Source organism: Rhipicephalus sanguineus, chromosome 1 (assembly GCF_013339695.2).
Source record: "Rhipicephalus sanguineus isolate Rsan-2018 chromosome 1, BIME_Rsan_1.4, whole genome shotgun sequence".
Taxonomy (NCBI): Eukaryota; Metazoa; Arthropoda; class Arachnida; order Ixodida; family Ixodidae; genus Rhipicephalus; species Rhipicephalus sanguineus.
In genome coordinates, this window is record NC_051176.1 from 82,875,011 (window position 1) to 82,892,073 (window position 17,063).

Genomic DNA, 17,063 nt, shown 5'->3' on the forward strand with positions numbered 1-17,063 from the left:
AACGCAAATTGTCGCGACGTTATCAAATTTGAGGCGATTACATGGTAGAACTGTTTTGCTCCGCAGGCATGTGGACTTGCGTACAACCTTGCTGCAACCAGCTTGTGTGGTACGGCCACAGCCGCTTCGCTGCCCAATGCGTTGGCTGGGGGAAGGCCAGTTACGATCACGTGATCAAACATGGCAGCGCCCGTGGCCGCTGCGGAAAATCGTCTATACCACGGCTTCACAGCGGGAATGGCACCAGTTTTTACATTCGAAAGCTGTTATGATATCACAACAAGGGCAGTTTTTGGCGCTGTAGTTGTCAGCCGCCGCTCGCGGTGTCCGTACCACTATCCGCTCGAATAAGAAAAAAAAACGAAATAGGAAAGATTTCCAGGATGGAACGATGGTCGAACCTGCACCCTCTGCGTGGGTGCCCAGTATTCTACCTCAGAGCCATGCCGGTGCTTGAAACTGCTTTGCAAAAAGACCCTATACAGGCTTCATGTGGGGAGGAACCACATTACCATATGTAATGTAGCGTGGTAGAGGAGTAATAAATATAACAACCAAGCGTCACACAACGCGAATTCTGTAACCAGGCGTCACACAATGCGAATTGCGCAACGAGTGGGTTGTTGAATGCGTCCAACCCATTACAACGAGCTCTGCCACAATTCTTCATCGTCATCAGCCACTGCATCAACAAAGTGCACATAATGCCTTACAGGTGTTTAGCAGATACCACGGTTTTCCGCAGAATGACGAAAAATTGCATAGTGGCTGCTTCCCTACTTCACAAAAATTATGATGATTTATAGCGTAGTGGGTTCCTCGCGAGTGTACTTTATTGGTTGCCAAGGAAGCCCATAAAGCTCCGATGATCCATTTCCTCAGGGTCTCAATAAAGTTAATTCCCTCTCTCTATTTCTTTCTCACGTTAGCGTATGTTATAAAGTGTGGTGGGAGAGTGAAATAACGACCGGGAGTCACACAATGCGAATTACGTAACTAGTGGGACCTTTAAAGCTTCCAACCCATTACAAAAGGCTCGGTCATAATTCTTCTTCGTCATCAGGCGTCGCATCAAGAAACTGCACATAATGCTTTACAGATGGTACCTCGATTCTACGCAGAATGGCGAGTAATGTCGTGGTGGGTGCTTCCCAGCTCCACAAAAAATGATTTGTGGCGTAGTGGGTACGTTGCTAGTGTACTTGTATTAGTAGTCACAAGAGAGCTAATAACGAGCTCTAGAAATGCCGCTCTTCGAGCTTTCGCTGTGACCGGGCTGCGCTTTCCGCGCAGACCTGGCGTTTTTTTTGCCGGTTAATTTTCCTGGTTTTGCTGCAGCGGGCTCACAACACTTAATCTAGACGTCATTTAAAATGGGTGGTTGAGGCCCTACTATATATGCATACTTCACGCAAGTAACGGGCACCAAAAAAAGCCACAATTTCGCTGCATGGGCGAAGCAATGAATGCGACAGTAACAACAGGAATGTCAGGCGAAGAACGGTGAGCAGCTCGAAATTAGCTGCGCGCTGCTCAAGCACAAACGACGCTCGAAAAGAACACAGGCAGGGCGAGCGCGAACTAAAATCTGTCACAGCTCGACACTTGCAGCGCCCTGCTCAAACACAAAACAGGATGTATCAAAAGAACGCACAGCTAATACGTTTATAAAGATGTGATGGCGTTAAAGTAACACAATATCTGGCACACGCTGACAGTTAGTCACCCGTTTGATACTGACAAAATACGCATGCTGCTCAATGGCTCCCAGGGTCGTGCACGAAACGCCAAGCGCGGGTGGGAAGCTAGAAAAGACGACGTAATAATAAATAATAATGACTGATGGGGTTTTAGGTCCTAAAACCTCGATATGATTATGAGAGAGGCCGTAGTGGGGGTTCCCGAAATTTCTACCACCTGGGGTTCTTTAACGTGCACCTAACTCTAGGCAATCGATTTTCTTTGCATTTCGCACCCATCGAAATGCGGCCACCGTGGCCGGCAGTAGAAACCGCGCCCTCGAGCGTAAAGGCTCGTTCACACCGTGGTTCACACCGAAGGCGGAGCGGCTAAAGCGCACGAGCAGGAAAGCGGAGGAATCCTCCTCGCCAGGCGGCGAGCCGGATCGCTCGGGGACTGATTTTTTCCGCCCGCCGAAGGTGTCCGCTTTGGTGCCGCCAATCAGAACGCCATGCGGCGGTGGCGTTGGTGTAAACATCCGGTTAAGGCGAAAAAGGCGCGATCGGCGTAGGCGGCTAGGGTGGCTAGGGTGGCTAGGGTGGACAAGCAGTTCCACGTGATGGCAACACGCCCGCAAAAGCGAGAGATGCCCCGCTTCCTTGGCCGCGGGTGCAGCCAGGCAAAACGTGCGTTCCGAACAGGTGCACGAACAAGCCGCCTGGCCGCGTTGCTGTTGTGGTGTGTGGCCGCGTTGTTGTTGCGAGTGCTTTTCGCCGCTTTGGCCGCTCCGCCTTCGGTGTGAACGAACCTAAACAGCGCGGCATCCTGTACGTGCTAAGCTACAATAGCGGTTGAGAAGACGACGCATGTCGCGGCAAAAAGATGGATGCCACCCAAATGTAAACTTTAAATGAGCGTATGCTACATTCAGAACAGACTTTCTTCATATGTCTGTACCTTTCATGGAAATGCTGCGTCTTTCTGTAACCTTTCACCAACATTATGCGCCTTTCCGTACCTTTCAGCAAAATTCAGTGACACCTCTGTGCCACGTGTTACACAGCTTAGGTGGTCATCCACTTAAAATGGCTCCGTGATAAACATGGAATGGAGGAGAGCGGAATGGAATCTATTTCTTTCTCTTCTCGCCCTTTGTACATTTCTTTCTCTTTCTTCCCTTTCTCTCTCTTTCTATTCATCGCTTCCTCTTTCTTTCCATGTCTTTCTATCTGTTTTAAGCTGGGCGGCCTTCATTGTCGCTCGTTATTTTTTCTTTCTTTCTTCTTATCTTTCTTTCTCTCTGTTTCTTGTATCGGTTTTTTGTATCTGCTTCTTTCTATTTCCTTCTAGCCGCTTCGGCCATGCACGTTGATCGAGTTAAAACTGTGGCCGTTATAATACGTTGTTGTTGGGTAACTGCTAGCATGTGAGTCTCTCTGCTGGCTCTGCTGGCATCTGTGTAGTAGACGGTCGAATATGTTCCAAAACTATGCCGAATCGATCTGATTGGCGTATGAAACAACATTTTCGCAACCTTGTCCGCCATCATGTGGCCGCTGTTTGGTATGGACTCTATGGTGATGATTTTTTAAGGACTGTGTACATAAACTCGCCAAACACATCGCTTCGCTGCCTTTTACCTACATCGTGCGTATGAGCAAGTGCTTTTATTAAGATTGCACATTGCGCGGTGTATTAAATTGCTATAAAGATCTCCATGAGACAGTGCAGATACTGAGGAAGAAGAAATACACGCACGAGGTGCACGAGAACAGAACGCGGCTTTCGCTCAGTCAGCGACAGCAGCTCAGAAGGGCCAGCTGCTGCGCATCGTCGCTACTCCGCCCAAGCCCTCTACTGGCTCCCGCTTCCCAGCAGGTGGCTACGCAGGCGAGACCGGGCTGTTCCGGATCGAAGGCTCACGGCGCAGAGAGAGCTGAGGCGACGACGCCATGCCGGAGAAAAAGAAGGATGGAAAGCAGGATCCGCCGAAGGCCGTGCGAGCGAAGCGCCAGGCTGCTGCTGCTGCTGGTGACAGTGCCCCTGGCGCTTCCAAGGAGGCTCCGGCTGCCAAGCGACCACGCGGTCGACCGCCCAAGGCCGTGCCGGTGGACCCGCTAGCGCCGAAGGCCGTCGCGCCTACGGCAGCTCGGAAGTCGCGGAAGGCAGAGCAGGCAACACAGCCCGAGACCGAAAAACCTTCAACCAGCAAGGCAGTGGCACGGAGAGCCCCGAGAGTGAGTCGCACGAAGCGCTCGAGGAGCTCCTCGGCAAGCAGCATGACGAAACGGCAAGCGAGGCTCCAAGGCGTCGCAGTGCCAGGATGAAGACGAGCCGCAGCAGATCAAGCCACTCATCCCGCCCTCGTCATAGAGGACGAGCGCGTAAAGCCCGAAGCCGCGCCAGCTCGGCGACACGGTCGGAAAGGCGCCACGGAAGAAAGAGGCGCAGCAGAGCCGCCGCCATGCCCGGTCTAAGAGCTCGTCCTCGGCCACGACTGTGCGCTCGAAGCGCGGCCATAAGCGTCGCAACGCCTATAGTGGCGCCTCCTCGAGGCACGGAGGAAGGCGCGTTAAGACGAGGAAGGCCCCGAGCAGCCGGTCGTCGACTAGACACGGGAGGCGAACGAAGGTGGGCAAGACCTCCAAGGGCTTGAAGCGAAAGTAGAAGACAGGTGGAGTCAAGATTAGCTACGTCCAGAGCAAAGCCAGCCAGGATGCACAATTCGGCTTTCCCTCTAACGTTTCCAAAAAAAAGTGGCGATTATACTGGAATAAAATTCCCTTCTATCCCCCATGTATTGTGCTTTTGTCTGAAGTGTCTTATAATGTGATTTATTCTCTGGCGAAATTGCGGGCATGAGGCGAAAACGCTTTAATAATGCAGTGCTGTTAGGCTTGATGTATTCCGTGTGTCGTAGATAGAAAGTTATCATGAACTGGTACGCGCTCCCTTCGTCCTCTTCTTCCTCTTCTGCTTCGCTCCCAGAACACGTGCTCTGATTTCTCCGGCATGGGAAGCTATAACTCTGCTGGGCGCGATAACGAGTACAGCAAGAGAGTCGTAAGTGGGTATGTGCCAGAAATTGGGTAAATCCCACTACTTACCACTGGTTCACTAAAAATGAATAAGAAAACTAGTCACCAAACGGGTATGTGCCACCGTGCGACCTATAAAAAAGCTATCATCATCATAAATTGGGTAAATCCCACTACTCACCACTGATCCACTAAAATGAAGAAGGCAACAGTTGAAGTTTCTCTGTAAACCTGTGTATAAGAGCGGCATTGTCAAGATGCAATAAAACTATACCAGCACCTCGAAGCTTAACAAGAAGCAGCGATACAACATACCTGAAACACTTTCAAAACACAGAAATACGTTTGCCTGACGAAGGGAAGGCCTCCATCTTCGCTCTTTCATCAGTCTCCGCGAAACGGAGCTCATTGAATTATTTCTCTTCCTCTTTCTTTCTCTCTCTTTCTTTCTATCTCTTCTTCTATCTCTGTTTTTCACGCGTTCGTTTAGGGAAGCTCCACTACCGCTGTATACGGTAGTGAAGCTTCCGTAATTATTGTGGCGCATACCCACCTCAGGAGTTTTGCATGACAGAGAACGAGTTACCGATAACTTAAACAACTTTACTCTAAAGAGAATGAAGAGAGCGCGTGCCGGTTTTTGATGATGATAGTCTTTACGACGGGGAACAGGTTACCGACAGATTAAACCACTTCGCTGTTAAAAACCGAAACAGCAAGAAAGAACAGGGATAGACTAGGGAAAAGGTTATGCCCAGTGGGCATTCCTTTTTCTTTCGTTTCGAGTATGTTATTTGCGCTTACTATGACATTAACAGGGGAGATCTTGTGCAGTGTAGCGCGACCTTCAAACCAATGTTTAGAATGCAGAATGTTAATCACCACGGAGCACTCCACGCGAACCCTTTCCATGATGCAGAAGATGAGGGCTATGAAAAATAGTGCACGTTGAACAGCAAGCATTTCTTCCGAAGCCCCTTGTCACTCATCCTGAACGGCCTGGTCCTGAGGCTGTGTGGAAGCTTACTTCTATAACTTATTTAATTCGCATTAATAATAATAATTGGTGGGGTCTTACGTGCCAAAATCACAATATGATTATGAGGCACGCCGTAGTGATGAACTCCAGGTTAATTTGGACCATCTGAGGTGTTTTGACATAGAATCGCAACGGAAAAAGATTAACACAAGTAAGTGATCGGTGGCCGGAGCGGCAAAATTGCGACACGTGGCGCTGTTGTTCCCGAGCACGCCGATAGCGAGAGTACCATGCACATTCCATTTTTGAAAGCAGGGGTGGCCGGCGGAAAGCACTCCAACGAACAGCTTTTTCGGGGAAACTGCAATAAAGATACGGTTATTCTCAACTTAAGCGAAAGGAAAGAAAGAAAAGACATCATGTGCATATGGACAAGTCTGCCGATAAGGAATGCATAAGGGTTTATTTAAGATGTGGGCTTTAATAATAATAATAATATCAGGGGTTTAACGTCCCAAAGCCACGATATGATTATCAGAGACGCCGTATTGGAGGGCTCGGGAAATTTCGGCCACCTGGGGTTCTTTAACGTGCACCTTAATCTTGGTACACGGGCCTCAAACATTTTCGCCTCCATCGAAAATGCAGCCACCGCGGCCGGGATTCGATCCCGCGACCTTCGAGTGCCATAACCACTAGACCACCGAGGCGGGGAAGATGTGCGCTTTCGTATCGGCCAACAGCAAGATGGGCTGCTTTCTGCCGGCCACCACTGCTTTGGAAGTTTGAATGTGCTTGGCACTCTCGCTATCGGTGTGCTCGGGAGCAACAGTGCCGCGTAGCAATTTTGCCGCTCCGGTCACCGGTCACTTGTGCTAAACTTTTTTCTGTTGCGACTGTACGTTAAAGGGACCGACAACTGCTTTTCCTCGACCCTTTTTTCTTTACGGCGCGAGAGAAAGATCACCCGCGTTTGTAGCTGCAGTGGTTAATCCCAAAAGCACGTAGTTATTTTACAAGCAATATTTTTCGACCTGAAACGCTCTAAAGATGTACGAAAATTTTATCCAGCAACGCTGAGAATTGATGACGATGCCGCCAGCCCTTCTCGCGATTTGTGAAAGCTATCGCTGTTCTGCTTTCGCAGGAGTTCCTGTAACTATGCTTAACCACCTTTATTTATATCTTTTCAACTATTTTTGAAAATAACGAACTGTTGCAATGAGATGATGTCGCATTATACACCTTCCCTGTATTTGTACCACGTTGGGCGCATGCATTCAAGGTTGCCTGCGCCTGTGTCATGAGTGGCTTGTCCCGGCGTCGTTACTCTCTCGACGCACAAGACAAGCCAAGTCATCGAAAACGTCACTACGCGCATATGCACAGGCGCGCCGAGTAGCAGCGCGCGTCATTTCGGAGACGAAGTTCAGGTAGCAAAACTATGTCGCTCCAAAATCTTAGCGACCTGGAAACTGCGTGCACGGTTGCATGAGCACGCTGAAAAGTTGCTCAAGACGCGCTGACGAGCGTGGGATTATTACGTCACGCGAAGGCAGTGCCACTTCAATGCATACTACTAAAGCAGGCCTATATGTAGATTTTTATGGAGTAATAATAACTTTTAATATAAAGAGACGAAGAATATTTGAATACTAACAAAAAAATCGTCGACCGCGTACAGCAATCAACGGTCACGTGGCCGGGTTCATCGGATCGTTCATGTTTTTGCCGCCAGAGGCGCCAAAGGTCATTTTTCGCGACTTTCAGTTAAGAAATAAAAGTACAAATCTATCTCTCACGAAAAAAATCAGGGTTGGTTTGAGTCAATGCGACGGACAATCTTTCCATCAGTGGAGTCATCTCATTTCATGTTCTGGGCAGTTTTCGGTCCCTTTAATAGCAGCTTCAATTTCAGTTTTTTTCTTGGTATTTAATTTCATCAATACATGTAATCACTCTCACTTTTAGATAACTATAAAATGTGATGACTGAAATGATCTACTATGTAATTTTTCTGCAAAGGGCAGATTCCTCCGTACGTTCTTCTGATAATTAATTACCTGGGTGATTCCACGTAAGATCGAACAAACGATGGCTGGTCGACCTCTGAAATTTATTTCAAAATTTTATATATTATTGCCTGGTCAGTGGAAAGAAGAGATCCGCAATTTGTTTTGCCGCCAAAAATTTTTCCGAACCACAGGAAATCAATAATGACGAAGAGGTGGAGTGGAGCGCTCATCCGCTCTGCTGTTTTGGCCAACTTTCATTATGAATTGCACAAAATGTATTAAAGTTAGGTTACTGAAATTTATTTACCTAAATATATGGATGTTTTTGCTTCTGCTCAGGTATTTTGAATTTTTATGTGTAGTGTAGATGCTTTTATAAAAAACCTCAAAAATGGCCCAATCGGCAAAATTTTCGTTACTTTGAAGGTCTTTACCTCAAAAAAGCCTTGTAGCAGAGGTACAAAAATTCCGCATTACGTTCTTCGCATGCGTATCTACCAAACTGCCAAATCTTGTATTTATATAATTTTTGAGTAAAGAGATATGATCGGGCTAAGTTCAAGAAAACACCGAACAATGAAAACTTATGACGACAATTAAAAAAAAAACCCATTTTTTAAATTTCTTAAACTTTGTCCACTTATTCTCCTCCACATCAGCTTTCACAATCATTAAAAAAAACATGTTGCATAATGTCGTTGCACTAATAGTTAGGGCCCCTCCAATGAGACCCTTAGGCAAGGATGGGCAATTCCGATTTCTTGCCCAGCAAGTGTATAAAATGCAGGCAGGATTGAATTTCTTTTTATTAAACGGCCAGCAGGTACCTAAAATGGTGTCGCCGGCACTGAAGACGTTAATTTTGAAATTATTTGGTCACTGCAGCGGCCACGAGCGCGGAGCTACCGAGTAGGCGCGCGCGCACCCGAGATGCTCGTTGTAAGAGACGGCGCAGTGAGAGCTCGTTTTCGCGTCCTCAGACCGATTGAGTTCGAAACAGCAACACCTCTCGGGTGACTTGAACGCACGTGCACTTGTAGTAGCAGTGATCTGGTTAATTGCGTCGATTTCTTTTTCAGGTGGCATAAGAATGTCATCGTTAAACTCTGCGTTCCGTGAAGATCTTTAATTGCAGTGGTAGCAAAAGCACGCGTAGCACAAGTAGTCCGTCTCACTGACAGTCACTGATGTTTCGGGCGTTAAACGTTCCTTCAAAGCATTTATGTCTAGGTCGGTTACTCTGCGAAATTTTGGCTTCTTTGCAATAATTAAAGGAGTACTGACACGATTTTGAGACATCGCAAAAGGGACATTTTTTGCTTCGTTGGTATGCAGTGTCCACGCTGTCCACACAGTGGAGTCGGAGAACACGTATAAAATATTTTAATTTGACTTTGACGTTTTCGTCGCTGAGCATTTGCAAGCCAGCCACACTGCAAGGACATTATCCCGACAAGTCAAGACAGTTCCTCCGAGTTCGCGAGTTCTGCGTCCTGCATGCAGCCTAAATCGTAGAAATCACTGTCAGGGTCACTGGACGACAATTCACTCATCGTTGTCTATTGCACCACGAGGAGATGACGGATTTCCCGCTAGTACGTCGCGAATTTCTGTATCTCCGTGACGTCACACTGCTATGAAACGACACTGAGAAGCCACCCCCTCGATATCGAAACCGAAAGGGTCTTTTTAAGGTGGCGCTAATTAAAATATATAGGATGCTTTACCAGGCACCACAACAGTCGTTTCAGGTTTCTCGACACCAGTATTTTTATTTAGAGAAACAATCCGAATTTTTTTTTAAATTCGTGTCAATACTCCTTTAAGCTTCTTGTGCTTCGAAAGGTAGTCTCCACAATAGACTCACTCAGAGCTATACTTTCTCGCCATGAGACGCACAGGAGGAGTAGAGTAAGAGCAAAGCACAAGAACTATCCGCGCCGAATGAAGTGTGAACAGCGCACCGAACGCGCGGCCAGTTCACGCCGTCTGCTGCCGACAACTAATATAGACAAGCGTATCCGGTTACCGATAGTTTTGCTTTTCTTCCCTTTGACAATCCTTATTTTGCTTTGCCACTGGAGCGCCACGTTCATGCTTTCCACTGATCGCAACTGGCGCAGCGCAGTTTCTGTGGCAGCAGCGTGCGTGAAGAGAGCGCTCATAGCTCCCTTATAGAGTTTTCATCTTGCTTCCATCTCCGCCGTGTTATCAGCGCCTAGCTGAGATGCGAACAGAGGGTGGATAGAATAGCGAAGCTCCAGTTCACGTGCGTTCAATGTCACCCGAGAGGTGTTGCTGTTTCGAACTCAATCGGTCTGCGGACGCGAGAACGAACTCTCACTGCGCCGTCTCTTACAACGAGCATCTCGGGTGCGCGCGCGCCTACTCGGTAGCTCCGCGCTCGTGGTCGCTGCAGTGACCAAATAATTTCAAAATTAACGTCTTCAGTGCCGGCGACACCATTTTAGGTACCTGCTGGCCGTTTAATAAAAAGAAATTCAATCCTGCCTGCATTTTATGCACTTGCTGGGCAAGAAATCGGAATTGCCCATCCTTGCCTAAGGGTCTCATTGGAGGGGCCGTAACTATTAGTGCAACGACATTATGCAACATGTTTTTAATGATTGTGAAAGCTGATGTGGAGGAGAATAAGTGGACAAAGTTTAAGAAATTTAAAAAATGGGTTTTTTTTTTAATTGTCGTCAGAAGTTTTCATTGTTCGGTGTTTTCTTAAAATTAGGCCGATCATATCTCTTTACTGAAAAGCTATATAAATACAAGATTTGGCAGTTTGGTAGATACGCATGCGAAGAACGTAATGCGGAATTTTTGTACCTCTGCTACAAGGCTTTTTTGAGATAAAGACCTTCAAAGTAACGAAAATTTTGCCGATTGGGCCATTTTTGAGGTTTTTTTATAAAAACATCTGCACTACACAAAAACTAAGAATACCTGAGCAGAACCAAAAACATGCATATATTTAGGTAAATAAATTTCAGCTACCTAACTTTAATATATTTTGTGCAATTCACAACGAAAGTTGGCCAAAACAGCAGAGCGGATGAGCGCTCCACTCCACCTCTTAGTCATTATTGATTCCCTGCGGTTCGAAAAAATTTTTGGCGGCAAAACAAATTGCGGATCTCTTCTTTCCACTCATCACGCAATAATATATAAAATTTTGAAATAAATTTGAGAGGTCGACCAGCCATCGTTTGTTCGATCTTACGTGGAATCACCCACCTAATATAATTAACAAAGCAGGTCTATACGTTTTTGTACATATTGTCAATGGGGAGATCGGCACAGAAGGTTACTGGCGGTCTGAGATTCGGAAATTACTGGCACCGGTTTCCTTCCTCCAGTAGACATCAAACACATGCGATAATCATTAAAATGACAGTCGCGGTGATGATGTTTACAAGCACAGTTTAAGTAACACACTCTGTGGCACACGCTGACAGTTACCTGAATAATACTGTCAAAATACGCATGCTGCTCAAATGGCCCCTCCGGATCGTGCACGAAACGCCAAGCGCAAGCTTGTGTGCGTCCGCCTTGGAGAAGGAAATTCCGCGCTAAAGTTGTATACGACTGGGGGCTACTAAATTATTGGGGGCTACTAAATTAACGTCGGGAGTATCAAGTGAAAAGTAGCGAAGAACTCGTTTAAAAGTTTAATAAAATTTAGAAATACGACATTGAGACCGTTTATAAAAAAACAGTAACATGGATATCCAGAGTGGTAGGTGTCGCTCGCCCAGCTAGAACCTTGCCCTTTCGTTGTAAAGACAGTGCACAATTTTCGTCATATAAGCGTCACATGTAATTATAACATTATCAATAAAAGCATTATATACAACATATAACAGTGAAGACGCAGTGGCTGCGGCTCCAAGTGGGATCCAGCTGCATCTCGGCAAAGCTCTGGTTGTGGCGGGCATGGCAGGGCGGCCGATGTGCTTCGTCAGCCGAGTGCACAGGCTCTTCGACGAGCTCACGCAAAAGTACATATGCAGCATGGCCTTCGCCTAACTTGAGAATGGCACGCCGCTGGCAGCCGTTCCATGAGGCTGCTTCAAGTGATGGGAGCAGCAGGTCGTGGATGCCCTCACTGCAAGTGTCTCAGAACGAGAGACACAGCAACGCCTGTCCAAGGTAAAGAAAACAATAAAAACCAACTTTATATCGAGAAATGGACGCGGCAAGCGCTGTACAATGATTCTGACATGAGTGCTTCCGAAACTGCCATCCATCCCAGGCCGGCCATTTTTTTTAAATTTCAGATGCAACCCATAAGCTTGATCATGTCGACATCGCATCCAGGATTTTGTGGCGCTCTACTAACTTGAGCTACTGCTTTAAAGCAAACAAACGGAAACGAGAATTGTGTTCGTGTTTGTATACCTTCTTTTGTTACTGTCCTTATCGCGCACCACCATTTGAAAAAAAAATAAGGCGCATGGATGTTGCTAACGCTTTCGCTATGGATGCTGTTGAACACCCTGCATTATGGAGACAGTATTAAACCCTTCCAGAATTATAATTCACACCCCTACGTAGGTCGGTAACAGAAATGGAGCTCAAGCAGCATCACTCAAGAAATACACTTTAAGGCTAAGGCTCCCTCGGTCTCAGACAGCTAAAAATTTTCCTCAACCGGACTCACTCGGACTAAGACTCACCAAACTGACTCATGGGTGGACTCACACGAGTTTTACGACCTATTCCAGTACATATAGATACTGTGATATTTACAATATAGAAACCAGTTGATAGTCAGCACCTTGTCCTGTGTCTTCTGTGTTCCCGTTGTTTCACCAAGAATGTCCAGTTTTGCTTGCGCGGGAGACAAGATGGGGGTACTGTCCTCCGTGGTTGACGCAGGCGCTATTTTTTGTGGCTTCATATATAGCGCTATCTCTTGGACCGCCTAATGTAGCCGGAATGCTTATTCTGCACTCAGTGTAATAACAAGTTATCACAGACCCGGATGTTTATTCGCTGTTGCAGAAGCTGATTTTGCGCAACGTGACGCATATTTTGGGGCGCGTTCGTCGCCCGACGGCAATTACTGCTCAGCGAGAAGCACCTAATCCGGACTCGGGCTCAGACTCACTAATTTTGCCTAAACTGGACGCCATGGGCCTCAGAATCACCAAAATGTTGCTCAACCGGACCCATTCAAACACAAACTCACAGCTCAATCTGAATCTGAGTTAGTATCGAGTCAGTAAACTCGTGAGTGAATTTGCCGACCTATGTCACCCTAATTAACCAGCTTTCTCAAAGCCGCCCCGCTCCCCAGGTCCCATAGAATATGTTATGTAATGTAAGTTTTATGGCGTTGTTTGAAGTCGTTTCATCGAACTGAATCTTACTAAAGCATCACGAGCGTTGGTTAGCCAGAAAAAGTGGCGACGCATCCAGTTTTTTCCCATACTAGCTTACTGTGGCGGCTTTTGCCTTGTTCTGTTTATTTTTGATAAAATAAAGCTGTGGTAGGCGTCCGCTGGAACGTCATTGGCTGAGTCGGCAGGTCACCTGACCTTGCTATGACCACTCAGGTGTAAGCGTGTGCATTTGTGCATTTCAAGTCTACTAACGGCTTCATGGCATCACGTGATCTCGCAAGCCAATCATATAGACTCGACCGTATAGACTTCGCCTGATTCTGGATGGGTAGACCCCATGTAGTTCGCACTGCCGAGGAGCAAGCTCCTTTCGAGGAACGTCGGCACGAACGCGACCGTGAATGGAAACCACGTCGCCGTGCCGAAGACAACGCGCTGCGGGTTCGCGAGGCTGAGGCAATTCGCCGGCAAAACACAGAAGAAGCCTCACGAGAAAACATTAAGAGAAACGCATAAAGTACCCCTAAACGATGGACACGACACGAAGCTCGCAAAGCGAAAACGAAGGGAGCTGATACATGGCGAAACAAAATATTTAATAGACTGCTTGCGAAGTTTGACTTGCAGGTGTAACACTGTCTACAACTCGGTATAACTAAGGCAGCTTTTCGCTGTCCGACCATCTTCACGGAGTGGATGGGCTGATGATGTTGGTTTCACTTACGATTGTACAATAACCATTACCGTTGCAGATGTACTGACGCGCGCATACCACTTTGAAAACAAAAATCCGATTGATTTCCTTAGACTTGCTTCAAACGCAAACTTAAGCTTGACAAGGAGCCGTGCCTGCTATCTTGCTAACCCATGAACCGAGGCACTGCCACGGTAGTAATCTTTCTCTTCTATGGCGCACTAACCTTTCAAACTTTCTTTGTTATGCGTTAGACAGCATAATGCTTTACCTGCCAATGCCATGCATGACATTTCATGTTCTAAGTTTGCCAGAAATCGAAATGCCATTACAACTTCCTGCGTTGATCGATGCGGTGTAGCAACACAAATTCTGAGACATCAGTGACATATCGGCAACAGTGTTTCAGTACAAAAACGTTTAACTGAAGCTGACCACTTTTTTTTATTAGCAATCTTTTACCTCAAAGTAATGAAGATAGAGTTAACAAAAGATAACTTATTAAAGTGAAGACATTTCTTAAAGGGGTACTGACACGAATATTTTCAGCCGTCGTTTCTTTGCGTCAAATGAAAGGTCAAGCCCTCAAGAGCCTCAAAAAGGTAGTGCTAAGCGCGAGTGCCCCCTGAAAAAGTAATTGCAGTATGTTTTTAAAAGCTAGTTTTGGTTCATACTGTACCCTGAGGTCACAACACGGTATGAGCTTCTCGTCACGTGCTCGCACAATATATAGTGACATTTGCACGGTGGCTCCGCCCTGTGACTCCGTTGGTGACGCACAAGCGGCCATTTTGGAAGTTTTGATGACGCACAAGCGGCGCATCTTGGAAGTTTTGGTACCTAACGTCATCCCAACTAGCCAGACTGCTGCGTGAAGTGACCATATTTTGTACTGTATACGTCAAGCTAGTGTCGATGTCAGTAGGTGCACCATAGAAAAATTGACTTTAATATCAAATCGAAATATCTTATCAGCATTTGCCGAGCTTCACACTTGCTCAGAGCCGTCTCTGCATACAGAAGATTTGTATGGCAGAGTAAACTCGCCTTCGAAGAAAGGTGTCAGTACCCCTTTAAAGTTGAACATTTAATATTGAGACCCATGTCGTGGAGAACACACCTGTGCTTCGCCGCCGCAAATACAGCCACTGTCACTTGCAGGCAGATGGAAGGTGCTGAAATCTGCAGCACTGCCGGGGCCCTTTTTGTCCAGCGATTTCCTTTTCTGCGTGAGTGAAGAGGCCTGTAGTGCGCTGAGGAGGACGAGGTCCTTGAAGCAGATGGGACGCACTGGTGCACCCTTGCACACCTGAGGGCAAAGAAGAAACAAGCAGTATTTACGTATATATAGGAGATCACATTCAGATTGAGATACTGAATAGAAGTTTGTGGCAAAGCAATGAGAGCTTTGTAGCGGATAATGTTCATTTTGACAACATATGATTCTTTGGAACGAGTGCTTAGACTTAAAAGGGCCAAAGGTTGGCTTCTCAAGAGGAAATTGTATTAGTCCACCTTTTGGCGGGACGCATTGAGAAAGTCCTGTGGCTGCTGTAAACTTTATTTCTTGTTGGCGGGCTAGTTGGTTTTGAATCATTGTAACAAAAAACAACGCGAGAAGACAGGGATGGAGGGGGGCACACACACGAGCGCTGACTCAACTGATTTTATTTCCAGCAGTGCCTGAAATATATAACATATACAAGAAAATAAAGAGATGTTCAACAACCACGTGCACTTGTCGTCCGCTCGTTGTTCGTCTGTGTGTCCCCCTCCGTCGCTATCTGCACGCGCTGTTTTTCGTTACAATGCTGTAAATGGCAATTCATGTTATGTGTCGGTGATATGCGGGGTCGTATAGGATGGCCAAAGAACGCCAAGAAACGGAATGAAGTAGCAAACCATACATGTAACATAAGAGTAAATCGTACAAGTAAAAATAGTACAAGCGCATTGGAGTACTTAAAGGTCACGTGATGTAACTGCTAACGTTATGTTCAGCCTGTTGAGCTGGTTTCTCACTGACAACCTGTGTACATTCTTAAAAATGTTAGTGAACAGATGGTAACAGTGAGGAAATAGGTAGTAACAGCAGCTGTCACTACCTTTATTCGGCCATTATAAACTTTTTGCTGCATGTTTACTACCTAATTAGCAGAAAGTTAAAAGCGGCAACGATTACAGCTTCTCGCCAGCCTTTACTAACTTTTTGCTATGCACCTGTAAACTATGAACGAAATCGTTGTCATCACCTAGAGTGTTATGTTGCATTCATGTTGAATCGTCACGGTTTAGCGGAACCGGACGAAGATGTCTACGGGATCGAGAGGAAAACTACGACTTCTTTTTCTTAACATTAAGCAAATGCAGTGTGTGAGTGCCCTTTCTGCTGGTTTGAATGCGGAGGAGATAAAGTAACGCAATATAGGGAAAGTGCTCTGCGTATTTGAGTGGATAATATAAATGCCGACCAACTGAAAAAAATAGGATAAACTGCTTGCCATTTTAGCAATAAGATGATAATGCAAGAGACAAAGGCCTATAGCCTTCCCACACTCCAGCGAGGTATAGGGTGGGGGGCAAGTTTGTGTTGGTTGTGTTTGTCATGCGATTCGCTTTCCTTGTGAATACTTTTTTACGCTAATGTGCAGTTGGTGGCGATTATGAGCCAATAAAGTACACTAGAGGCATGTGTATTTGCTTTTAAATTCGCTCGTGTACATGCACATGCCTTTTAGGGGCGAAGCTCCTAAAGCCGTGGGCCTGTACATGCATGTCTTTCGTGGTACGTGACCGACCTGTTCTATGAAGTGCACTTGCGAGGAACCCACTACGCTATAAATCATAATTTTAGGGGCGAAGTGCACTTGCGAGGGCTGATCGCCGGCGATAATCATCATGGTCGGCCTGTGTATCGCAGTTTGAGAAAATATCTGGTGAGGTGCATGGATAAAGTCTTTCTCATTTCAAGATTCGTCGTTGCCGTTCTAGTAATTCAGTTTATTTTTTTTTCATCCAGCAGGTGGTCCTGTTTTAACCTATGCACTTGCAGTGCAGCCGTTTTAATAGGTAGAAAATCTGGCACCCTGAGCAAGAGCACCAGCTCACATTACTTATTGAAATCAAGGGCCTTGAAAACGTCTAGAATACACGCTGCACAAACACAAGCCGCTCGTGTTCCCGTGAACGTCGCAGGTCTGTTGCATCAGCCGCATCCCAATGACGGCGCAGTGCCACCCGGACGAATTTGTATACATTGCACTGCCGTTCCGAGTATGTGGCAAGAAAGCAGCTGAGACC

General features: G+C 46.5%; 1 protein-coding gene across 1 annotated transcript; it reads left to right on the forward strand.

Annotated features, from left to right (window-relative positions):
- Window positions 1-3,632: 3,632 nt before the first annotated feature.
- On the forward strand, window positions 3,633-4,053 carry LOC119404596 (uncharacterized). The gene is made up of 2 exons (XM_037671188.1): window positions 3,633-3,917; window positions 3,997-4,053. The coding sequence occupies exons 1-2, from the start codon at window positions 3,633-3,635 to the stop codon at window positions 4,051-4,053; spliced, it is 342 nt and encodes a 113-aa protein (XP_037527116.1).
- Window positions 4,054-17,063: the final 13,010 nt, after the last annotated feature.